The sequence below is a fragment of the Pelecanus crispus genome, chromosome 7 (genome assembly GCF_030463565.1).
Source record: "Pelecanus crispus isolate bPelCri1 chromosome 7, bPelCri1.pri, whole genome shotgun sequence".
Classification (NCBI taxonomy): domain Eukaryota; kingdom Metazoa; phylum Chordata; class Aves; order Pelecaniformes; family Pelecanidae; genus Pelecanus; species Pelecanus crispus.
In genome coordinates this window covers 45,647,817-45,673,571 of record NC_134649.1, presented here as the reverse complement: position 1 = coordinate 45,673,571, position 25,755 = coordinate 45,647,817, and the positions used below count along the sequence as shown (strand labels likewise).

General features: G+C 42.4%; 1 protein-coding gene across 8 annotated transcripts in view; it reads right to left on the bottom strand.

Annotated features, from left to right (window-relative positions):
• Nucleotides 1-25,755, bottom strand: part of MITF (melanocyte inducing transcription factor) — a 107,197-nt gene that overhangs the window by 43,195 nt on the left and 38,247 nt on the right. For 7 of the 8 annotated variants that reach the window (XM_075713542.1, XM_075713544.1, XM_075713543.1 and 4 more), the window contains exon 2: nucleotides 3,073-3,319. In XM_075713542.1, coding sequence (XP_075569657.1) covers nucleotides 3,073-3,319 — 247 coding nt within the window. Of the gene's footprint in view, nucleotides 1-3,072; nucleotides 3,320-3,690; nucleotides 3,698-9,994; nucleotides 10,047-25,755 lie in introns of those variants that run through there. The other variant, XM_075713549.1, reaches the window with a different exon arrangement.

Genomic DNA, 25,755 nt, shown 5'->3' with positions numbered 1-25,755 from the left:
TTCTCTTTCTTTCTGTATTGTTTCCAAATGAACATCTTAAAAACATCTTGAAAACAAATACAACATGCAAGCTCATTAACACCTTTGGCTTCCTTTTAAACTAGTCATTCCAAGCTACCATCCTCAGACACGCAAGTATTTTTCTCCTCCTCACACTGTGAGAGATGGGAGAAAGGGCAAGTCACACAAGGTAATTAAAAACACAAAATGTTGACAAATTCAACAGGCTTGGAGTAGGGTTGTTTGCTGCTAAGTTCCAAAACAAAGAAAACCAACAACAAAACCAGCTACTACATTTGGTCTTATTTATTCCTGAAGTAATATTTAAAAACACCTCTCAATGAAAGTTGCCTTGCAAATTAACGTTTCTGAAAGTGTAAAAATCCCCTTTTTGTCTATCTCATTCTTTAAGCTCACTAAATCCAGACCATTTGGATAATAAAGTTACCAACTTAGCTCCCTATTTATCTAATTAAAACTTCTGTACAGCTCATATGGAAAATTTGTCTACAGCTAAAAAACAACTGAAGTATAAAAAGCAGCTGCGGGGAAATGATGTCACTCACACAGCGTAACTGCAGCCAGAGCTGGCTGTCAGTGTATCAGCACCAGAAGATCCTGATTTATTGTTAATCTCATCTTTTGAGCCAAATAATCTATTTAAAAAAACAAAACAAAAAGCCCACAAAACAAAAAAACCAAAGTTATATGGACCTTTCAGCGAAATGCTACTCTCACTGAAGCATCAGTGGTAAATTTTCAGCAACAACGTGACTTCAAGCCTGGTATTTTGTACTAAATGCTTTTTGTACAGAACTGGTCCGCTTTTATCAGTAAGGATAAAAGGATGAATCTTTAGCTGCTTTCACCCACCAAAAACACAAGCAGCACAACTAGGCAAAGCAGTTTCTCTTCCCTCATGTGCAAAGAGAGGCCAAGAGGACTTGGTTTTGCTAATTTTGACCGTTCCTTATGTAAATGCGGGTGATGAGAAGACAGGCATCGTTCTGCTCCAGCAGGTAGCTCACACGTACAGAGCCATCACCTTCAATGCACAATTCTGTCACCAAAAGGCACTTGTTGCCAGGTATTACATTTAATTCACAAGCCAGTTAAGCATACATTCTCTTAATTTTTTGCTTTACAGGGTCACGCACGCTGCCACGTGGGCCGAAGACGAGCGCAGAGGAGGTGCCCTCCCTCTTTCCAGGAGACTCCCCTCCATCAGGAGGGAGCAGGGGACAGTTGCTTCTTTTACAGTCCTGAAGGACGAGGATTCAGGTTCAAGTCCTTCACGTTAAGTTCCCCAGCAATGCTCCAGCAGGTTACGGATCTGCACGCAAATCCTATGACAAGCCAGCTCCTAGTAACCCTATTTGTAATAAGTGAGCATCACCTCTCGACTACAGCGTCTTCCGTAGTTTCTCCCTCAGAAATAAAGGGCTGCCTCCCCGGCTCTCTCATATAAAGAGGTAACTGTAAAATGAACAATATAGACAACTGCTAATGCTTCTTCACGACACTACAGTCCTTCCTTAATGATAAAATACCATCAGAAAATAAACACTTTCCTACAAGTTTTCAGAGAGGTTTAAAAAAACCCCTAGAATTCACGTCATAACATATTAGGATGAAAGGATGTAAAAATCTAAACACGCGCTTATTTAACTAAGTGCATTACAAATAAAAAAAGACTATTTCATAGCACCTACACATCTGCTGGATCCGAATTATAACTATGGTATCATAACCTGGAAACAAGTTTAACAAATTTTTATACACAAATGTTGTGTGTAATGCACAAACGTTAGACAAAATAGCTCTTCTCAGTCAATTTCGGACTCCTTACTATAGGCACATATGCTCAAAGTATATCATATTTAATTTTAATGGAAATATATATATATATAAAAAAGTATATAGATATATATTTTTTTCCCCCAAAAAATTCAACTGCCGCCTTTTTGCTCCTAGATCATAGACCATACTTGAGTATGACTCTAGTGCCCCAATTAAATATTAGTTTTGGCACTGTCAACACAATACCATAATGCAGATTCAATAAATAAAAGCACCTTACATTTCCTCCATAAACCCGTCACACAGACTGCCTCGAAACCCTATGCCTGCAAGGCTATTTTAAAACAAAATCTTTGAATATGTATCATTGACATGTAACAGCGATGAGCAAGCTACAAGCATATTGTGACCAAGCTCAATTAACTTATCTGGTAAGAATACACTTACCAATCGAAAGCGGTTACTAAGCAGACTGAAATGAAAAGATTTAGCAATAAAGCAGAGCAAATAGATAACTCTTCAAAACTAATGAAAATTTTATTTGCATTAAATATGTCAGCAAATTTCTCTAAACAGTTTTGCATTCTTTTACTCACGCATTTCACATTGCTTTACTTGGACTTACCCTGTGCGTGAAATTATCTCTTTTCTTATAGCTGTTCACGTTTTTCCCTCAAGTAATTAGCAAGCTACATCCCCTTTGACAGAGGGACACTAACAAGCTCCTACAGTTTCCAGTAGGAAAAGGAATCCAAAGCTACTAACAGCAAACAAGTCATTTAAGCAAAAAAGGATTACGAAGGCTCGTTGCAAGAAGCTAGAAACTCACCCGTATTTCAGATTAAGTCTTTCTGAGGAGCTCTTTCGTAATGAGTTTTGACTCCATTTTACAAAAATACTTCATTGTTTTCTTTTAAAAACCAAAATATTGATTTGAATATCCATTAATAATTTCTTCTTTTTGAAAATAACTAAGTACTAGAAAGACAGAGAAGTGTTTTCCAAAGGGAGAATGACGGAAACATTAGTTTTGTAACAAAACCTCCTTCCCGAGATCTCAAAGTTGAAAGAAAACAAAAGTCGCACAAACTTTTTAAAAAAGGGTTTCCATTCTTCACTACCAGGACACCAAAATAAGCTGCAAATCAAGCCAGAGCACAGCTTACTTGCAAAATTTCATTGCCGAAAATCCCTATAACCATGTCCCTATTAAAAAAAGGGCATTTAGATGCGCGAGAGCTCCGAGACAGAAAAGCAGAGAGACGGGCATACCTTGAGGACCTCCATGGGTACCTGGGTGGCGGGGGGCAGGCTGGTGGGGACACTGACGTTGATGGCAGGTGTCTGGCTGACGGGTACGCGCTGCTGCATGAACTGGGCTGCTTGCTGCTTCTGCTGCTGCTCCCGACGCTCCTGCTCCTGCATCTGCTCACGCATGAGCTGCTGTCGTAGCAGGATTCGTGAGGTCATGCTGGAGGAGCTTAAGGGAGGCTTGGAAGCGCCAGGATGCTCGGAATTGCTGTGGGAAGACCAGAGAGAGACAGCTCAGCTTCCACAAGCGGGATTGCGGCTCCAGCAGTTGGAGCTTGCAGAATTACACCGGAACGTGGGGCGGGATGGGTGAGGATACGCTGCACCATGCGAGAGGGAACTGGGAGCCGACCTACTTCAGGTACTTAGCAGCCACGTTAGGCTGCCTTAACTTGACTGCAGCTAACCATTTCCAAACGCCAACATCCAGCTGTAAAGAGCTATTTGCTGTTTCAATTTTACAGCAACCATCCACGAGAAAATCAAATGCTTTTATAGATAGCAGCAGGTACTCCTATCCCCTCTTTAAAAAAGGTAATAAAGGGCTGTATCAAGGCTAACGATAGGTATAGATAATACTCCAGGTCTAATGATCTAGCTCAAAAATTAATAAATAGATAAAATAAATCTACCTCTCCCATGAAAGCACAACATAGCAAAGTTCAGTTATTTTCTACATAACACTACCTCACAGCTGGATTTGCTGGTAGTGACACTCTTTATCGCTAGAAACCAGACCCAAAAAACCCCAACCAAACTACCACTTTAGGACTACCAGCATCTTCCAAGTGCAGCGATACACAAGAACAGGCAGAATAAACAACAATAACAGCTTTATTTCAGTCACCCTTCATAAAGCGCATCAGGCTGGCCCGAGCTAGCACACTGCACTGCTTCACCACCTAAGAGCTGTTTCTAAGCCATTGGCAAGCAGAGCTTCCTACCAAACAACACGGGAAAAACCATGGGCCTTTGCCATGGACTGCAGGGACACCTTCTGAAGCAACCCATCATTTGTTGGCTCTCGGAAGTAAAATCCATTTACAAGACATTTCTGTAGCATAAGGCAGAACAGTTAGGGTATGTAAATACCAAGCTGCACATCCTTCGAGGGAAGGATGTTGGAAGTAGGTAAGAATACATGACTCCATGTAAGAAAGAGCTACAGCGCATATAATTCAGGATATTTGGTTTCTGATTCTGACTGCTGCCGCTGATTGCCTCCAGCCCATGGAAGGAAAGGGCTCAACACTCTGTAAGGATGCAGGGCCACGCCTGGGGAAGCCAGCAATAACCCTCCTGCTCTAGGAGGAGGCTGATCTTGCAAACCCCACCTCTGGCTCTGGTGTTTCGGTGCTACCTGGAGGATGCTGACGGGACAGCTTGCAAAGAAGTCCAGGAGCCAGCATCCCTTCCAGGTCTCCCCCGGATGCTGCGGGCACCGGGAGCTACTTGTGCTTGCGGCAACCGGAGCCAGCGCTGCTGGAAGTTTTGTGGCTTTGTTTAGGACTGATGTTGAAAACAGTTCAGAGTAGAAATGAAAAAGGAGAACCCACACTTACTCCCCCAAAAGATCAAACTCTGCTGTTCCAGAGCACACATTCTGGGGGCAGGGAAGGAGGGAGGGGACCATCTTGCTATTTAAGACCTGTCAGGTCGAAACATTCACAGAGACACTGATCCTTTTGATAAAACAAGAGAAAACCTTTGTGGTGAAACTAATGCAGCTGTGGAATAATCGCACTAATTAGCTGCTCAAGACAAGTCATTGACTGTGATACTTGTAAAAAAACACCACCCTTTCAATTAAGGGTGAAGCAATTCTCACATCTAAACCCAGTGGTGTGTTTCCTGGCTGCACATCTGAACCACTTGCACATTTCCAAACTGAGGACATGTCTTATTTCCACAACCCAGACAGCTATAGATCAGTGGTCTCCCCATTTTTTTGATCACACACCACTACTAGGAAAAAATGTTTGAGCATGCACCCCCAATATATGTATATTGATTTATTTATGAATTATATACATGTATTACTGAAGCACTAATATTTTCTTCCTGGCCACCAGTAATACTGCGCACCCCACTTTGGATACCACTGTAATAGATAAGCAAAAAAAGCACTCAAATGCCGCTTTTAAGGAAGGATTCATTCTCCTCATGTTGAGGAAAAGCCTATTTTGTATCGCACTAAGGAGGATTCTCATTTGTGTGCTGCTGGTGTTTTTTGTAGATACCTAATGCTGCAAAATTGGTAACCTAGCAGTTCCTCCCACCTTCTTTCATTTTGAACTGTTTCTCCACCTGCCAAAGCCAAGCATGCTGAAAACCATCTCAGAAGAACCCTCCCATATACTAAAATTTTGGGGAATGCGAGGGAGAAGGAAGAAGAAATTATTTCCACAGCATTTCAAATAGCCCCTGCCAGGACCCTCATCTTGCTCACGTGATTACTGTACCTACTCACACCAACAACTCAATAACTGTCCTTACAGCTTCCTGCAGATTGAAAATTGTTGATCAGTTGTTGATCAGATCCTGTTGATTGAAAATTGTCAACAAAAGCTTCAAGTACTGTGTCTTTAAAAGAAACAATAGTCCCACAAAATGCCGTTCTGCCAAATTCTTCCCCAAAGGGCAGAGACTCTTCGAGGTTTTCTTTCTTTTGCAATTCTGCTCAATATTTTAATTATCTGCTGGAAAAAATAGCTGAGATGTAATTAGGTAGGTAGCGCAAGGTCAGGCAATGTACTTTTTAAACAAGTACCGAAAGAAGAGCAGACACCAGCAAGGGGAAGAAGAGTCTGATCTTATTCACATCCAGAACACCAGATTTTGGTGGCCAGATGAGGGGGAAGAAAAAGCTTGAGAGATTACTGAATGTTCTGTTCATCCTTATTTCAAAGGAGAAGCCAGAGACCAGCGTAGCTACGACAGAGCCGCGAGCTCAGCAGACGCATCGTCCTCTCATTTGCGCACGTTACAGTTTTACGCAGTCCGGAGGCGCACAAGCCCTGAACGCAGGCAGCGCTGGCAGCAACGCGCTGCCAGACCGCAGCTACTGCCGTCAACGCGTTTGAGTTCAAATAACGCTTTTATCCGAGATAAAAGCTGCTGCACAGCACCTGCCTGCCTGACCAGATGTTCCTGTCACAAGCACTGCGAAGGAAACTGGACAAACACAAGACAGCTCCTGCCATGCAGATTTTCTGTTATTCATCCCCCGGGGGCTGTAAAGCTTCTCCCGTGGGCAGGGCGGTCTCATCACACCAGCACTCCCTCGCCACGAGCGGCACTGATCAAGTGTGGAAACCTGTTTGAAACTTAGGCTGTTGCAGCACAACACGGACCGTCCTCCCACCCAGTTTCCCTTCTCCTACCGCGTCTGCTCCTCTTCTGAACCGCAGGACGCTCTGCGCAAAGCTCCGAGGTGGAATGGAAGATGGTTTGAGTTTCATCACCATGTACTCTTCGGAGAGCAAACGGGAGAAGGTTTGTCAGAAACTCAGTTTTCCAATCAAAAAGGCAATTAAAAACTTGGTACATCAAAAGCTTCATCAAGAGAGTTTTGAAAGTTCATATTTTCAAAGCTTCTTGACCTTTAGGTGCTGCTGCACAGGCAGATCTTCTCCCATGATCGAGCACAGTGCCGTGTACCGCAGTACGACCCAGAACCTGGACACATGGATTCCAAACTCTCATACATGAACTGATTCACCCCCGGATTATGTAGAGTCGGTAACAGAGCCCACACACACACACAACTGATACACGACGCGATTTAGATACTTCCTGCAAACACGGTTTATGGATACCATTTAATTGCAATAAATGAAACTGACTCATCCTTTTAATTGACATATGATTAAACCGGTTATCCATTAGCAGTCTAATAAGCATAGTGTAATACAGACTGAGAGTTATTAGTTATGAGTGTCATGTGCCAATCCAATTAATCATCAAGTGATAAACGTTTTATTTAATAAGCTTAAATTACATATCCTTTGCACAGATGCCTGGGAAATGTTAGTTACTGCATACATAAGTTATAATGCAGATGGTCATTGGACAATAAAAGACAACTGATCAGATTCAAATCAAGTTTGATTTCGTTACCATCAACTCAAGCAATTACAGCGACCATACCTTTTAGAGCCTAATCTACCTTCCCAGATGTGACCTGATTATTTTATCTCTATCTCCTCAGGCAAAAAGATAAACTCCTCTTCTGTTGGTCAGTTTTGTTTTCAGATTCTTATGAATTGATCAAACACATTCTCTGGTTCACGTGTGTCATTTGAGTTGTTTGGTTTACAAACATTATTTTGAATTATCTATGTATTTGTTAAGAAACTTCTCCAGAGATTTTAAACTGGAAAAAATTATTTAGCTCAGCTTTGCTTTGTAATTACCATTTTAGATTTTTTTTTTTAAAGGGAAAAAAAAAAGCCTCAAATGTAAGGTTTCTTAGACTAATTACAATAATTAAAAACACAGACCAACTCCTCAGACCTGAAGCTTCCTCAGAGATGAACAAGAATCAAATAAAATGCATTAAAAAAAAAAAAAAAGCGCTTTCAAAACCACTTGCTCTGGGCAGGATTGACTACCCTGCTCTAAGCAGAGAAATGGCAAACAAGAGGGAGGCTGTTGCACTCCTCCGTTCATGCCAACTGTTTGTTAATGGGTTAGTCCACAGAGAAATCAGCCAAGAAAAGCAGATTTAGCACCTCAAGAAATCCACTGAGCTGCACCAGATCTCGGAGGTCAGAGGTAAGAAATAACACGGGATTTAAATGTTTGTGTTTCGTGTCTTACCCTTATCCATTCATAATTATTTATAGAGAAAAGAAGGGCATCCACATTTAAGTACCTGACATTAGCATAAAACTATCTTGATCTTTAAAGCAAGCAGATGAGAGGTGGCCAACGTTACAACTCAAATACTTGGCTTGACCTCCAGAAGGCATTATCAGAAGAGACCCCGGCACAGCTCCCCTTCCAACACCCCTCCTGTTCAATGACCACTACAGCTTCCTCAAAACTAAAGTTTATTTGCCCAGATTCTGTTTTCAGCCTCTCTACCAAGCAGTACAGCCTCAAGAAACATATATAGTACTGGCAACAAAAAGTGTCTGAAGCAAAAACACTTCTAGCAGCATCTAACCTGCCAGCCAGCATCGCTGTTTGCCACAGAGCGGTAACGGAAAATGGAAGGATACCAAAAGAAAAAAAAAAATGCAGGAGAGCACCAGATTACCCCCAAAACACCCAAACTCCAAAACCAAAAAACCCACAAACAAAAAAGTCCCCCTATACAATATCTTCTCCTTTATCTTCAGCAAAAACAAGGGATTCTAAGTACAAGAAATCTCCTAGGGCATTTTCCCTGGAGCACTTTGTACTTCATTCCTAAAATTTAAAAATTGATTGTGGGTTACAGCGATGCTCCACTCACCACACCAACTGGCTGGCACTGCCTGAAGTATCAATGTTAAAAAAAAAAAAAAACAACCCAAAAAACCCCCACGTAACACCCACCAGTTGGCACCCTCGTATGTCCTTTCTTGCCAAGGACAGAGCAATTACATAAACGGTGCAGAGACCTTTATCAGCCTTTAAAATAAAGCAAGGACTATGTTTCAGGCCTCTATATGAAAGAAGGTTTCGGCGTTTGAAGGTTACATGTTTAAAGAGACATGCTGCCTGCTGTTACAGCTGCTCCACTGTCAAGGTAAGCATTTTTTTTTATGCTCCAACGCTTTCTCATCCTGACCTGCACCAGCTCAGAATTGCTCTCCTGCAGCAGTGCTGCTTAACCCTACAGCACGGGCTGCACGCGTAGAACAACCCTCAGCCCCACGGGCATCCATCCGTGTACCCGAATGCATTGCGTGCACCTGGTCGGCAGGGGGAAGGAGGAAAAAACCTGCAAACATCCACCATGCAGATCTACTACCCAGGAGCTAAGGGTTGAATTACAAATCGAATGAATTCAGTGGATACACTTCTCTTTAAAAAAAAAACCAAAAAACCCCCCAAAAAACCCACAAAACCAACAAAAACCAAACACACAAGCAAAACACTTAATTTAATCCTCAGCTAAGAATTTTTTTAAGTAGCTGTACACCATTTAGTAGTTTTCCATTTTTCTTCCTGCCTTTAAAACACACCTTCACAAGCTGCTGAACATAATGCTTTCTGAACTTAATGAAAACCTCTCTCATGACCCAGGAGCACTCAGTAAATAATTATTAAGCTCTGGAGGTGGCTTTTGCATGAGTGTTGACTTAATAAAATGCCGTAAGTTGATCTGCTTGAATGCCCATTTACTTGGGGACACAGCTTGCAGTATAGCCTGGAAAGCCTGATCGCCGCCAGATTAAGGAACAAGGTAAAACTAAAGAGGTTCAATCTAGAAGCTGCAAAGGTCACATTTTACAATCCTTTACTACCATTCCTGTTAAAAGGAACGGTAGTGCCTTTTATCCTTATATGCAAATAACTGCAAACCAAGAGTATCCTCCAAGACTTCTATATAATAATCACTACAATGCGCCAAGTCTTTTTATGCCTAAACTGAACCTCCATTAGCCCAAATGAGTGTGTTTGACATAACGTCTCAGAAGTAGGTATATATACGTATATACATATTTTTATAATTTTTTTTAAATGTGGAGTATTTTATAAGTATTCCCCTTCTGAAAGTCACCATCGTTATCTCAAGCTGGGCAGCCACAGCTCCTGTGGCTCTGCAGAAGACAGCGGCCAGCTGCCAAACACAGTATTTTTAACTCCCAGAACACAACCTCCATCACCGCAAATCAATCACGCAATCTGCTCACGGTGCCGTCGCTCCGGGAAAGCGCCACTTACAGACAGAAGCTGTCAAGGGAGCAGGGCACGAGCATCTCGACTCTAACAGCTTCCATCTTTCCCCCCCTGCCCTTGTGTCCAAGGGCTTTTGCTGAGCACCCTCGGGTGAAAGTCAAGCGGCGTCCCGGCCGGCCGTGTCTCTAGGGGTGGCTCCAGATAAGGACCTGGCAACTCCAATCCCCACGGAGCAGCAACACAGGCAGCGGTGCCCGGCGCCCGCCGGCACTGCAGACCTGTGCAATCCAGCACCTACCGAGGAAAAAAGAAGGTGGGGTGGAGGCAGCCACGCGCAAGGTCTTCAGAGACCACAAAAGGACTCCAAAACAGCCCAGAAGTTCGGAGGCAGTATCTCGCTACATCTTGCCTCATCTGCATGAGAGTATTGCACAAACTCCCGATGCACACAGCCCGGAGCAAGGCGTGGGTCTGCAGCAAGCACAGATAAATAAATGCCCGGCACTACCGCGGGGCTGAGTGTGATGCGCAGACCCACGCCCATGCGGCTGTACCACCCTCGCCGTCCCGTGGACGGACAACCCGCTGCACGTCCGGGAGAAACGGGAGACCCGGGCTGGCACTGAAAGCACTTCTCCCATTCATTTATTAAAAGGGGTGTGATCGGGCCATTCATGTCATCAGGAGCGGATAGGGGCTGTCCGTGACAGCACAGTTTTCTCACTATCTTTGTCACCAAAAAGACAATGGGAAAGGGTGGGTGGAAGACAGGTTTGTTTTCTGGGACATAACTCCTTCTCATTCAATGTTCACCTCGGTGAACCTCCACCTAGGAACCACTGTGTATCTCACAAGAGCTAGACGTGCATCTGTAACGGTACGGAGACTCGATGTGACAGTGTACATACAGTTTCCCTAGTTTCACCTCTGCTCAAACAGGCTGAATTCCTCAGTCAGAAAAGGAGCAGGCAGGTGAAGACACCTCACACACAAATACCTCAAGCTCCCAAAAATGTTCCATGAAGGGTTAAAGGAATTTAAAATGTAGCTGACTGCATTACCCAATATTGGCTTGGCGTTCTTCCTCAAACTTTCAAAGCCATCACAAACTTAGAGAAGCTATTACAAAAAAAATAAGGGGGGGGGCAGAGCATAAGATGGATTTGTCTTTCACTTGAAAGCCTGACCAGTCACCTTGTCAAAGGCTTTTTGAACCATTTTTCAGACACTACATCTATAGGTACTTCCCTCTCTAAAGAGCTCTACACATTTGCAAAACAAAAAGCCAGATAGCTAAAACAACCAAGAAGTGATAAAGTGAGGAGATAACACTCCACTAACAACCTCTGTAGTTCTTGGTTTTGTAATAAAGAATTTACCCTCTTTTATCTGGGTAAATAGAGAAGATAACACCGTCGCCGAGAGGGAAGATGACGTATGATCACCGCACTTTTTGATACTTTGCAACTACATAGTGCCCAGATCTGACTCCACGTCACCTTTCCATCATATCTTGGTTTAGATGGCAAGTTTATTCACAGAGGCAGACCTGCAGAAAACGAGACTCAACCATGCTGTGTTCACAGCTTGTACCTGTCATTCACATGCTCAGAGTCCCTCCCAGCCAAAAAGCCACCGCGCTCCTCAAGGCTTACAGTGACCCAGCAATTCCCAGCCTAAACTCTTCCGCTCATCCGAGGTTTTCTGCTTATTGACTCCACTGTTACAGCGCTACTCGATGCTTTCCAAAGACGACGAGGCAGCCTGAAGCCTCATCTCATGCAGATGACATCCACGTTGTGGTATGCTGAGCAAACGGGATCTTAAGAACCAAAAGAGAAAGTGTTTATGGAAGATTTGCTGAAATGGTTAAGAACCCCAAACACTCATAATGAAAACCACAAAGTGAATTCAGTGCTTGGTACATGATAGGTCAGTGTTATCAGTGTGTAGGACTTGCTCATTACAGCGAATACTACATGCAAGGGAACAAACAACCCCTAACACATTACTGCAATAACTCTAACATTAAAATAATCTTGGATAGATATTATGCAAACTCTCCCTTCAATCTCTAGCCACAGCCCTAGCTGTTCATTACAGGACCTGATCAGATCAGGGAGTGTCTTCAGCAACAATTCTTTCTAACAAAGCAACTCTCCAGACTGCAGAAACCAATTCCTCAGCATCCACACGTTTTAAACAAACTTCAATTTTACAGTCCTTAAGCATTGCTCATAGTTCTACTACATTTTTGGCTATTTGTGGAAGAATTATTGGGGCAAAGATTGTTTTACTGTGCAGACTGAATGACTGGGCGGGGGGGGGGGGGGGGGGGGCGGGTAGGGAAGCCTTTATTCAGCAACAAGTTACTTTACCAACTATTTGGATATTTACACTGCAATTGCAGGACAGATGTACCAGTCTTGCTGCCTTGGGTATTCACAGCACAGACAGGAAGGTGGGATAAGCTTCAGCCCATGGAAGAAAGCATCAGCGATGTTTACAAACTTGCTAATTGAGGCCAAGCAAAATGACAATTGTTCACTGGAGGAATTGCCCAGCTGCAAACAACTACAGAAGAGATGGCCTTCAATTCCCTTGCTTCGGCCATTCAATGCGACCTGCAACATCCCTGACACGGGGTAATCTCAAACCAAGGCTCCTGGAGAAAGCAAACCCCAGCAGCCCATCAGGTAGCACTGCTATGCTACCACAGGATCCAGCACCATCCTCACATCCAGCAGTAAGGTCCCTCTGTCCCCAAGTACCTATCCCAAATCCCAACCACTCCCAGTTTGGGGATTTCCCAAGATGGATACGGTTTCTGTGCGCTTACGACCTTCGGGTGTACGCTGCGGGTCACGTCAGAACACCTCGGGCTCCGCTCTGCAGCTGCACAGGATGGCTGGGGTAGGTCAGTGCAAGTGCCGAGTAGAGGACCTCTTCACCCGCCATCCAACAGCTGTAAACTCTATTTTAAGTTCATGACATCTATATGAACCGCAGTCTTTCACAGAAATATTTACTATTGATTTAAAGCCTGGAGTTCTGGGGAATTGGCATCTCCAGGGACTGTTCTGGCAATTCCCCCTCCGCCCCCGTAAAAAAAATTCTACACCTTGTTTCTAGCCAGAAACTGTTCATGAACACCAGGGAGAGGGAAAGAGGAAAATAATTACTTAAACTTAGGGTCACACCTAAATAAAAGAAACAGCAAATCAAAAACATGATACAGAATGAAGCCTCATTCTAAATAAGAACATGCAAGCAACATTTATACTTTCTGATTTCAAAGCATCAAAATATATACAGAAAGATCCTCCTTAATCTATTCATAAGTCTTTTCTTAACAACTCATAAATACAGACCTGCTTAATTTCATTTTGCCATCACCCTTTTGTTCTGCATCTGCCTTATGTTGCATCTAAAAAGCATAAGCTCTTCTCAAAGAGGAGATATCAGGAAAAATCCTCAGAAACAACTTTCTAACTAAACAACTAAACCAGCAACCAACTAAACTCTTAAAAATAAAGACAGCTGCCGCAGTTCTAGAAAAAGCCTACTTTAGGGTAAAACTATTCAGTGCACACCATGTTTTGCACTGTTTCATGACAACTGAGGCATGCTGTCCATGTAACTTGCTGCAGGAATACAACTTCTTACTTTTCAAAATACATTACCAAAAAAAAAAAAAGAAAAAAAAAAGAAAAAAAGGGAAAAAAAAGCAGCCAACTCAAAACTATTTACAAGCCTTTTTGTTAGACCCTCTTAATCTCTTCTGCACTGCCAGAAGCACAGCACTTGAATGGCTATTTCTGTTCAAAGCTATATTTGTTGTGGAACTACTGCAAACTCCTGAATCACGTAAACAGAGGCAAGAGCCAAAAAAATGTTTCACTGGACTTGAAGTTCACATCTGCCTTAGTTACTAGGACAAAAAAAAAAAAAAAAAAAAAAAAAAGGCAGGCGCTCAGTTTATAACCGATAAATCCTGCAAAGACTACAGTTAATCATGAATTCTCGCAACAGGGTTTTGTTTAATCTGGTTTATTTAGCATTCATGACCTTGGCAAAGTACTTGCGGGAGCACCCACCATTACTGTGGAGCAGCAATTCACACCTTCTGTTATTTTAGGCTACAGCAGAGGACTATACAGCCCTACATTAGTCAACCAGTTTATAAATTTGCAGCAAAGTCACCTGGAAATGATGTACAGTTCCAGACTTGCTGGAGCCCAGCAGCCAACAGTATTGCTGTCCCTAAAAAGCCGTATTATAATGGCTCTTAGCCTGGACTTGGTAGCAACTGCACGTTTCTGCAAAACAAATGCTTGGCAAACATGCTGCTGGGAGCAAAATGACCCTCCCGTTTCTTTAGCTTCTTGGTTGAGAAAGGTTAGCACTAGAAACCATCCCCTCACCTCAACCTACCACTCTGCATACGGACTTCACCTTCTCTTCACCCACCTTCTATTTCTCCTGATCCTCCTCCAGCAGGAAGAATCCCCAATGTTCCCAATATACTGGAAATTATGAAAAGTCCCAAAACAACAACAAAAACCCACGCAGGTGCTTGATCCCAGCTTTCCACAGATTTCAAAGAGCTACCACTACAGGCAGGGACAAATTGTACCAAGTGGTTTTTGGCACGGAACCGTAGAAGAAATACTACAGGTATGAGGACAAGCAGCATATTTTTGAATAAGAATGGGACATCATAGGCAGATTAGGGAAAAACAAAAAAATGTTTCCCTTATTATCCACAGCAAAAAATCCGGATTAACTCGTAGTAGCCTGTTTTTGCTATACAACCATTTGCTGAATTCAGAAGTTTAGCAGCTGCCTGATACTGAGTTGCCAGTATGTGTCTAATACACTGAAAATATTTTTCCCATCCTTTTAGAGAGGCTGCTGCAAAGCAACACTCAGGAACTGCAATTGGTTTTCCAATTACTCAGAAAAAAAAAAAAAAAGAAAAGAAAAAAAATCTACTTTTAGCAACCTCCAGAGGAAACAAGATTATTTGTTATTCTTGTTTTGTTTTTAAAAGCAGATAATAAAATGTCTTGTCCATTTATACTTGCATTATCTACCACTTACCGTAGTTTAAGATAGTACAAATCAGTCAGGAAGAGTCAAAAGATACATTACCTTAAAAGTGTTAACGTTGCATTATCGTTAAACTTCCGCGTTCCACGTTCCTTCTCTTCACAGAGCTATAACCTGGCTATGCAATTCCTAATCTTAATAGAAGGACATAGATTTGGTTTTGCCTAGAATTGACATTACAGACTACTTAAAATTCTATTCAAGCCAGTATTAACCTCTACAAACTCCCAAGTACAGAAAATGAGCATCACCTGTCACAATGCCAACGTTATTCAATTAACACTTGCACAGTCAAAGCATTTGCAATCCTATTCACAAGTTATCAAAAAAAAAAAAAAAAAACCCCACAAACAACCCACCCAAAAATAGAACCCAAAACACAAACCCCATGCCTGGACTAGGGAAAGCCATCTTCTGCAGGATTTCTTCTTTCTTTGCTAGCTCCCAGACATCTCCCTTCATACACTAGATGGAGCTTTGTCCCCTGCTTCCCCAGCCTGCAGGCTGGCACCGCACCGTGTTAGGGATAAAAAGGGTGAAGAGGCAAAGGGTGAAACGCCAACCTCAGCCCAAATAAACAGGGCACACAACAGCTTCAGGAATGGCACGATACCAAGCGAGTATCTGGGCTCTCACCATGCTCCCCCTGGTCCTGCTCGCCTCACGCCCTCATTAATCTCTCGTTCCAGCAGCGTTTTGTCGTTTTCAAAGAATCAAAGATTTCAACAACTCCAAACCATGTTGCAACTTCTGCCAGCCTTTACTATGGCCATGAGGCACTGCCTTGAGATCACACCACGTTAAAATTACATTGATTTTTCTCCCCTTATAAAGGGACGGCATTTAAGCTTATTACCAGATTACACACCTGAATTGCTCCCTGGCTTTCCTGGATCCTTCTTTATATTCCTACTTATTTTCTTACAACATAAGCTCTTCAATCTCCTCTCTAGTAACCTGAAACATTGGTACCTAATGCTTCTGCTACGGCTCTAGACTTGGATCCCTTGACACTTTTGGGAAACAACTCATTGGTTAGAGTGAAATTCCCCTTGACTTGTGTCTCCTGGATACAACCTGGTCTGTATTGTTTCAGAACATAGTTCAGGAGAAACAACTCATCCTTTTGGTGAGCTGCCACAACTCCCTTAGGACCTTTCAAAGCACAACAGGATATGGTCCATCATTGGTATTTCTATGATGAATTTAAACTCAATGCGATAGAGAAGAGCCCAGGGGAATGAATCACTCCTAATGGCACAAGAGGCCAGCACTGCAAGGCAAGCACAAAAAGCAGCAGCCTCGGGCTGTATCAGACAAGGTAATACCAGAGAGGATGGAGAAGCCCTTCTAAGACATCTGTGTAAGACCTTGTGAGCAAGGGCTCTGCTGAAAATGAAGTGACAAGAGAAACAAGCCCACTTTATAGTGGGAAGCTAAAGAAAAGTTTGGCATTTTAATCTCACAAAATGGAGGTTGATGGGAATGAGTGTTGCTGTCTATAAATACAGCAGAGAAACAAACACCCAGGAGAGAACAACCCTGGCATTCCACCAAGCGATATGAACCAGCTATGAACAAGATTAAATTGGTACCAACAGTCTCATTCTGAGAAGTCCACTCCCGAAACAGTTTCCAACTGGAGGACTGGTGAAGGAACAACTCGCTTCTTTTCAGATAAAGAGTCGTTGCCTAATCAAAGTAGGTCACTGTGGAACGAAACAGCCAGTAACGAATTACGGGCCACAGAAGATGCCCTCCAGCCAAAGGCTCCAACAGGACAGATGCAGGACAAAGCAAACTCTTTGGCTGAGCATACAGATCTGAAGTAGCACTGGAATATAGTATTGCACAAAACAGAAGCTGTTGCCTTCACATACATCAGCGTGGCCAAATGCAATCCTTCTGGAAGGAAAGCATGCTAGCTTGAACAGGCTTCTCGGCAGTTTCCACCAAAACAAACATGCTCTTCTAGAGCTACCAGCCCATTTAGACCCTAACAAAACATTCCTCTTATCATTTGGCATGCTGGGTCACCTGGAAAGCAAGTGTCAGCAGTCATCGTGCTGCAATTTCTTGGAAGTCCCCTCGCCCCCCTCACCCCCACTTTTGAGGACACCATTGCCCGTATCCTCTCCTACGTTAGCCCAGCTGAGTGAGCCAGAGTTCAGAAGCGTTGAACTGAAGCAGTAAATAAGACCTCAAAAATGCAACCCCTCCTTTCTAACTAATTTAGAAATAACTTGAGTGCCTACATCACCACTTTGCAAGTAAGTGACTACAGTTTAGCTGACTCCACCTTTTGTACAAGTCTGGCTGCTACACTATTCCCCAGATTTCTGCACTGAATCGTGCAGAGACCAGAGGGGTCCAGTGCTTCCTTAATTTGGGGCAGCCACACATTCAAATGGAGTGAGTCAATGGATAAGACTAACTTCAAGTACCAACGTTAGGAAAAGGTCTGAAAATAGTCTCCAAACAAAGGTCATTTTTGTCAAATGTTCCTCCAAGTCAGTATTTCTTAAATAGGCAAAAACTCCCATCAAGCAGTACAAATAACTGACATAATAGCGCAAAAAGAAAGCTAGAGTTAGAAAACTGTGGGAGCAGGTGATGAAAAGGAGAAGCTGTTACTCGTTCACATCAGAACAATCAGCCTCAGTCCCTATTTTCTTTCTGTTGACCACACCACGTTATTCAGTTTAACTGGCCCACAGAGTCAGCGTCAGGAAGTTTTGCCTAAATCAAATGTTCAAGTAGATCACCAGTTTTGAGCAAAAATATTTGCTTCTTTATTCACTTGAGGAACAAAATAAAAATAGGAAAATGAATGAAAGGCACATCTACCATACTTTCTTCTCCTAGAAGGCCTTGCCTGGTTTCCAGGCAATGGCTTCCTGACCAGCCTGGGAGTTACCTCCAACAGTCCAGACTCGACAGCCCAAACTGGTCAATTTAATTTTTTTTTTTTTTCAGGTCAACATGTTTATAACATGAATATAACTTACAGCAGACTTTGACAGAAGAAGAAAACTCAAATCCCCTTCGAGGGAGTTTGCTTTGCAAGGAGAACTAAGCCAATTTACCTTCAAGAGTCTTAACACCACACCCTCATTCACCCACCACTTTCTACCATCCTGAAAAGGTGGAGCTCTCATGCTCTACACTACCAGGGCATATGGGCTAATCTATACAAGCTCAGCTGCCCTTCCTCTCCCAATCAGAAACTGAAAACCCAAAGATCAGGGGTCCCCCCCCAACACAAACATAAAGATAAGAAATACCTCCTACAAAAAGAGACAACTTAAAGTAGACAGAAGGCATACAGAGAAAGAGATTTAATCCAGAGCAGCTTTAAGAGGGACACCATTCAAAGACAAGACAGCAGCTGAAGGGTCCAACAGCCACACATCATCTGACGAAGACACCATCACCCATAATGACTTTCAACATAAGAATTTTGAGCAGAGCCTCTTAGAGGACTTACCTGGGGGAACACAGCCTGGACAGTAAAGACAGGACTCAAAACCACATCGCTAAATCCCAGTATCATCCATCCTCTGCAGCCAACAGTCATGTGTCTTTCATTAACCTGCCTAGCCTTGACAAGCAACACAAGACATAACTGAAGGTGAACCCACCAGGCTCTTGCAACAACTACTCGCAAGTTTAGTGGAGAAGAACCCTTTTGGTCCGTTACACCAGCGTAAAAAAACCCAAACCCTTTGCATCCTGCTACTGTTCAATGTCCTGGACTTGCCATCCAAAATTTCCAGTGAAGTTCAAAAGTGGAGCAGAGTGAAAACACCTTCACTGGCCGTGTTATTTCCAGCCTGGGAACAAAGAACTTCAGCCTCCGGTGCTCTTTTAATTTAATTCTGAAAAAAGTAATAATTAAGAAGTACACAAAACCAAAGTATGCAACCTGAAAAACATCCTCCTGTCTGGCAGAGCAAGTGCTTTCTAAAGACACTTATATTAGCTCATGCTGCTAAAATTGTTTTTTACAAAAGAGCAGAGATGATCTACAAAATACACAATAATGTTATGCTGAAAATGTTATGTTGAAAAAAAAATAAAGATCAAATGCATTAGGTACTGTGTTCTAATGATGAAGTCCATATACAAGTTGTTTGAAACTGAAGTCTTTAATATTCAAATGCTTACGTATGAGTTTTTAAAAATCCAACAAGTGTTCAGTACTATTAAAAAGCCAGCACATTAAATCTTTCCATACTGGGATACAAAAATTCCCTGAAAAGAGAGCGAAAAAGCCCTAGGCAAAAAAATCAAATTTCACCACCCATCCCACCACATGCCTCTGCAAAACCAGCACCAGGTAAATTGGGGATTGCAAAATCAGCCAGAATAATGCAGTTCCCAGGCCAAAGGGGTTTGGTTTTCAAACAGGTCCAAGACCTTGGTACTGCAGTGGCCTGGAGAATGATTGTAAATGAAACATCAGCAAGTGCCAGCAAAGGAGGCACTTTGATACCAGCGGCCTTATGAGCGATAAAACCATGTTACTGTTACTACTTCAGTAGTTGTACCCTTCCTTATTTAAGGAAAACCACGATACACTGCCATAAAAAAAGGTCAATAAAAGGCTGCTGTGATTCCAGTGAATGCAAAAGATCACAGTTTGAGAGGGTGAAAAGCTCTCTCCATGCCCACGTGCAAGTAACAGACTGACGGTAGCGATGGTCTGATTCACCTCTAGGAGAAGACCACGGCACTTCCAACACAGCCTAAGGAAAATAAGCTGAGAGTAGTGTCCTCAAAGCAAAACCAAGCCACAAAAATCCCCAAACCACTCACTGAACCACAGCAACTCCTAATGTATTACTGTAAGGACATATTACTACAGGGATAACTCATGGATAAGACCCATTTTCCAACACCATTTGCCTGTGCTGATACTCTCCCCCCCGAACAAAAAGGTGCACCCCCCAATCTTGGGGTAAGAGGTATGCAGAGACCATGCTCCAGAAAACCCGAAGTAGTCAGTTTTGTCTGAAATCGGCCAGTATGTTCTAGATCTAGCTGCAGCAGCTTAAAAACCTGGTTTCTAACTGATTTATCGCTTTCTCACTGCATTATTCAGCAGTGGCATCATTTTAGCAACTATCCAAGTACTACGCTCCAAGAAGCAACATCCAAGAGCTTTTCTGTAATAATGTTTTCTATCATATCTAGAGCAGCAAAACAAAAATTGATACTGGCAGAAAATTGCTGAAGTTTTCTATACCAAAGTCCATCTTTATAATTTTTCATTTGAGATTAAATGCTATATAATTCTTTGGAACTAATAAATCAAATATGAAAAACACAAGGTGGGCCCCACCCTGCATGCATTTTTGTATTGGTTAACATTTCACATGCATAAAAATTTAAACAGTGAACTTCAAGCCAGAATTGCCAAATCATGTACTTCCCTCATTCCCATTAAAAAGGTGACTATAACTATTTCCAGTGTGGTTGGGAACCTACAGATGCATGGGAAGACAGAAAAACAAAACAAACCAAAGTACCTACAGAAAACAGATTTTAAACTGCATTTTCGCATAGCAATAAAACAACATGCTGCTTGGAAACATCCTTCCATTCCTATTTAACATAATGGTGGTATGAATTACTGCCACACTAAACTTCAAAAATTTGTTTGCCATGGAGGAAAACCAAACAAACTGAAGTTCTGTGCGCAGAATCCCGTTTCAAGAGTGTGGAGGTTTCTTTGTTCCCTTTAGTGCCAGGTCATTTCAAACTTTTATGTCTATGTATTTTATTGTGCTTGCAAAACCTTTATTTAAAAAAAAAAAAAAATTGGAAGATTACAAATTAAAAAACCCCATTCCTAAAAATGAAAAAAGCCCTGCTAAACGTCCTGTGTAAATGTATTGCCAAGTGCAACATTTTTTCTATTCTATCAGTCTACTCCCAAGAGCTTGGCATCTGAAAGCAAAACATTATTTCATGTAGCGAAGAGAGAAGGTATGTTTTTTGAAACAATGTTTGTATAAAATCCAAGAAGAAGATATATAACACAAATTACTTAATCTATACTCTTAAATGGCAGTTTCTGACCATTAACAACTGTAAATACAGATAAGATCTTTTATTCAACTATCATGCTAAATTTCAAGTTTCTGTAAGCAGCCCGATAAAGCAGCCCAGTTATTCCTTCCTTGCTTATCTGTTATCTAAAACCACAGACAATATCATTTCAGACACTAGAAAAATACTTGGAACTTTCTACACTGTGGCTTAGCTGCCCCAACGGATCTCTATGCACGAACAAGAATTCTCCTTCTCCATCCTTGCTTTCCATTTAGGTCTTCTGCGTTTCCATGGTTTTAAGTCCCTATCTTCAGCACACAGACATCTAAGCAAACAGCAATTTCTGAGAGTTACTTCAGAAAGTTTACGTTACTTATTCAAGAAATTTGTCATGGTATTTTTCCTAGTAGTCTTAGGATCTAAATTCAAATTGCAAGGTCAGACTCTTAATTGCTGCAGGACTGGGGATAAAAAGAGGCTGATTTTAATGAGATTATTAGACAGCAAACTTTCACTAAGCATTTAATTACAACATTAAATTCAAGCATACATTCAGCGCATCATAACCAAATTTAGCTGGGACATGATTCCAAACCCAAGGGAATCAATAGGGGTATTTCATTCTCGCTTCTCATGGACTAATGCTCTTTTGGCACAGACGGCATTTGACTACAGCATTTTCAGCTGAAAACTTGTCTGCCCTTACTGCATCTGGGGAAACTGCACCGAAATGGCAATCACAAGGCAACGTCAACCCCACCAGGTACAGCATCAGTTCTGCAGTGCACGGCGTTTGCAACGGAGCGAACCATGAACCAGCTGGCTGAACATTAAAGTGCATACAAAGGTCTTGTGCATGCTTGTTAGGCTGTTTCGGAGAAGAAAGAGAAATGAGCAAGGAAATATTTACCACCCTGTGTGGGTTTGGGTTTTTTGTTGTTCTAAGTCAGATAATTTCTTAATTTTATTCCTACCTGGGCCAGGAGAGGAGGGGGCAGAAAAAAAAAAAAATCCTACAATGCTGCCTGTTCTCCAACTCCTGCAAGCCAGCTGCAGGAGCTGACTGACGTGCAAATGCAACCCCGTGCTGGCACCAGAAGTGACAATTGCTCTGTACAATGCTGCTGCAGCATAGAGAAGAAAAAGGACCGAGAACTTACCCAGGGCATTCATTCTTTCTCTTTTCGATCCAGCAAGGCAAGAGCTCACCGGGTACTGCGCTCCTGATGGCCACAAAACCAAGACTAGACAGAAAGGTCTTAGTAAGCACCAGCTTCCAGAAACTGCACTTCCACTCCTACCATCCACCTCCTAACCCCGCCGCTGCATTTGTGGCTGCCTTTGTTAGAATACTTCTGCAAATGAAAACAGATGAGTAACTATTGCTGCTTTAGCAAACTCCCAAGCCCATGGTCACTAATAATAGCTTTGTTCCTTTTATTACTAAACAAAACCAAAAAAAAAAAAAGTTTAAATGCGTGTATAAAATGCACATTGCTGAATGTTTTCTTTCATTGATCCAGTGCCGTTTCCCATACGAGCTTAGGCCCAGGTCTCTCGAACAATTTATGTGGATCAACACAATGCGAAGCAATCTCAGGGTTGCTGAAGGGTTATCCCTTGCAAAAAAATAAAAATAATCAGGTTTTGTGCTCCTTCACTTTAGCTATTAAGAGTTCAATTAAAAAAAAAAAATCTGAACAGAGACATTTCCACTTTTTGCACAAACTTAAACCCAAATGTAGATCTGAGCTCTCTGGTATGCGACATCCCGGAGCTTATGAATTCACAGAAAGGCAAAGGTGCTTTGGCAGGCTGAGCTCCCGGCTCCCTGCCGGCACACCGGCACGCCGCCGCCAGCTCCGACTCCGCTCCAGGAGCAAACAGGCAGGACAGGAGGGAAAGGGCAGCCTGCTGGGAAGAGAAAGTGGAGAAGGGCAACACGAGAGGAAGAAAATGGAGAGGGTATGAAGCCATTGCTGTGAAATGACAGCGGGAGAATGATGACAAGAAAGCCTTCCCTTGCACAAACCCCAAACTGGTTCACCGCTGGTAAGGAAAAAAAAACCAAACCAAACCAAAACCAGAAAAACCACCACAAAAAAAAAGCTTTTGTTAAAAAAAATACTTATTTTTCTCTCTAGAATCAATCAATTACAGGAACTCCTAAAAAACAACAAAAATAACTGGCTTGCAAATCACCCCTTTTTATCAGCAAGCCTGCCATGCTTCTACCTGACGGAGCCTTACACTACACACCCCCTTTGGCACAGGATCTGCTATAGCCTCCTCTCCTCCTCCCACCGCCCCGGCTCGCGCCCATGGCCGAGCAGAGGCTGTGCCTCTCAGTCCCTGGCCTGGCGTGCAGGTTTTCATGCCGATCTTGGATGGAACCGTAGCATCACCAAGCCCAGGGCCTCCGTTAGCCTGCACGATGTTCCTGGGAAAGGACTTGGAGCTGCTGGGCTTTGGCCCATGCTGGAAGGTGAGTAGACATCAAGGGGGGAAAAAAAAAAAAAAAAGCCCAAGAAAACCCCAAACTATTGAATGTTTAAAAGTCAGGCCACAGTATTTTTACACTGTTAACTTTCTGAAGCTTCCAGTGCGCTTTAACTTATTAATTTCTATTATGGGGTTGACTGTTGTTGAATAATTCCAAGCACCGCATGGCGAGCGGGTTTTGGGTTTTTTTTATTTTACAGGAAGTAACCAAGCCAGAAGCAGCGCAAGCATCCTCTTGTTCTTGTGCGAGCTTTTTTTTTTTTTTTTTAGTTTCTTTGAACAATGGCACCATGAAACAGCTTACAATAATGACTGTTACAAAATAGGAAGCTGAATTATTAGGCAAGCTTTGTCTGCGTAACTCAATCAGCCTAGGGAGGATATGACAGGCACAACGAAGACAAAGGACTGGACTCGATGACCCGAGGCATCTCTTTCAGGACTCAGTTTCTGTAACTCAGTTACTTAAGGGTTGAAGTGTGCTTTTGCTCATTTATGAGATGCACCGTTCCTCTAATTGCGGCAGCAAAACACACGCACTTCCCGAGAAAGCGGATCACAAAGCATGCATGCAGAAAGCAAACACTTTGGAGAGGTTGCGATGAGAACTTTACGCAAAGATAAGTTTCAAAATGGAAAAGCAAAGTTTTGTATTCAATCCTCTTGGTGTACAAGAGAAACACACAGCAGGACAGGTAAATCATGAGTTAATTTTTAAGCAAATAGCCAGGTGTAGCTTTTGCAAACCAATAAAAAAATAACTGGTAAAAGTGGTCTTTTAGTAGCACCAACATTATTTTGGTTGCAAGGTTCAAAGGCACAGGATTTCTACAAGCCTGCTGAGAGCGTCACTGGGACCAGCTCTAGGGTGATATACTTTTGACTAGATGACCAGTAACTGAAGGCAGACACCCGCCACCCTGTCATTACACTAACCCTACTGAAACTACGAAAATCAGGTCTCAGTGCTTGTCTGAGCAACACTTCTGTAGATAACAGCAACACAAGCGACTAAGCAACAGCAATACAGGAACCTGTAAGTGAATCATTAACGAGCAATGATTTCTCCATTACTCACCATGGATATGGAGTTACTGCAGGTAAGATTTGTTTCTAAAAAAAGGGAACAGCCAACAACATGAGTACTAACACATTCATCAAAGCTCAACACAATGTAGAAAGGAAAGAGGAAGGCTTGGCTATCGGTCGGTCTTTGTCCAAAAGAGCCGTTCATTGCGGAAGGCTCCATGGAGCAGACCAGCAGCGCTGGGAACAGCATTGCACACCATCTTCTTCCACGGGCATCGTGTTCAGGGGCTCAGGTCAACTCTTGTTGATTTTGCATTACACCGAGAAATTATTAACTTATTCTACAAAAGCTATAGATCTGTCAGACTAGTGATACAGATCAATAGCCAACAACCTAAATGTCAACAGTTTGACCTCTAGGCAAGGGTTTCCATATACCTTTACCCACATTCTACACTAAAAACTCCTAATACATTTTCTCCAAGCATTTGCAGTCTATGCTACTGAAAATAAGCAACAGGAGAACCGAGCTGACGGTCTCAGCCAATCTTTAGGCAAGATTAGCAAGCAATTAAAGCTGTTGTACGAGGAATTTTAAGTGCTCTACGACTTCACGCCAAACAAGAGCTAGTCAAGCACTGGAATTTATTTTTTACAATCCTGTTCTCTACAGAAACAGAAGAAAAATTTAAAGAAAAGATTTTTGAAGCAAGGATTCAACTGATTACCAAAACATCTATTATAGCTTAAAATATTAATATATGCTGAAAGAAATTCTGCATCCAAAAAGGACATGCAAAGCATTCTGATTGCTTCCTACCAAAAATCTCAAAGTTGATGTATTCCCACAAAAGATTTCAATTTCAATCAAACTGGGGAGTTTTGATCATTTTGTATTGTTTTGTTGGCAAAACATAATTAACAGTTATGTTAATTGCACCCCAGCCAGTTTGGGTGCAGCACAGCCAGGGGACACTTTTAGAGCCCAGAACGAAATCTCAGCCCCAAAAGCAGACCAGGGCTTTGCCACTGATTGCCTACAACCAGATCCACCAGGACAGGTAGCAAAGAACATGGCTTTTGTCCCAAGAGTTGATCATTTCGTCCCAG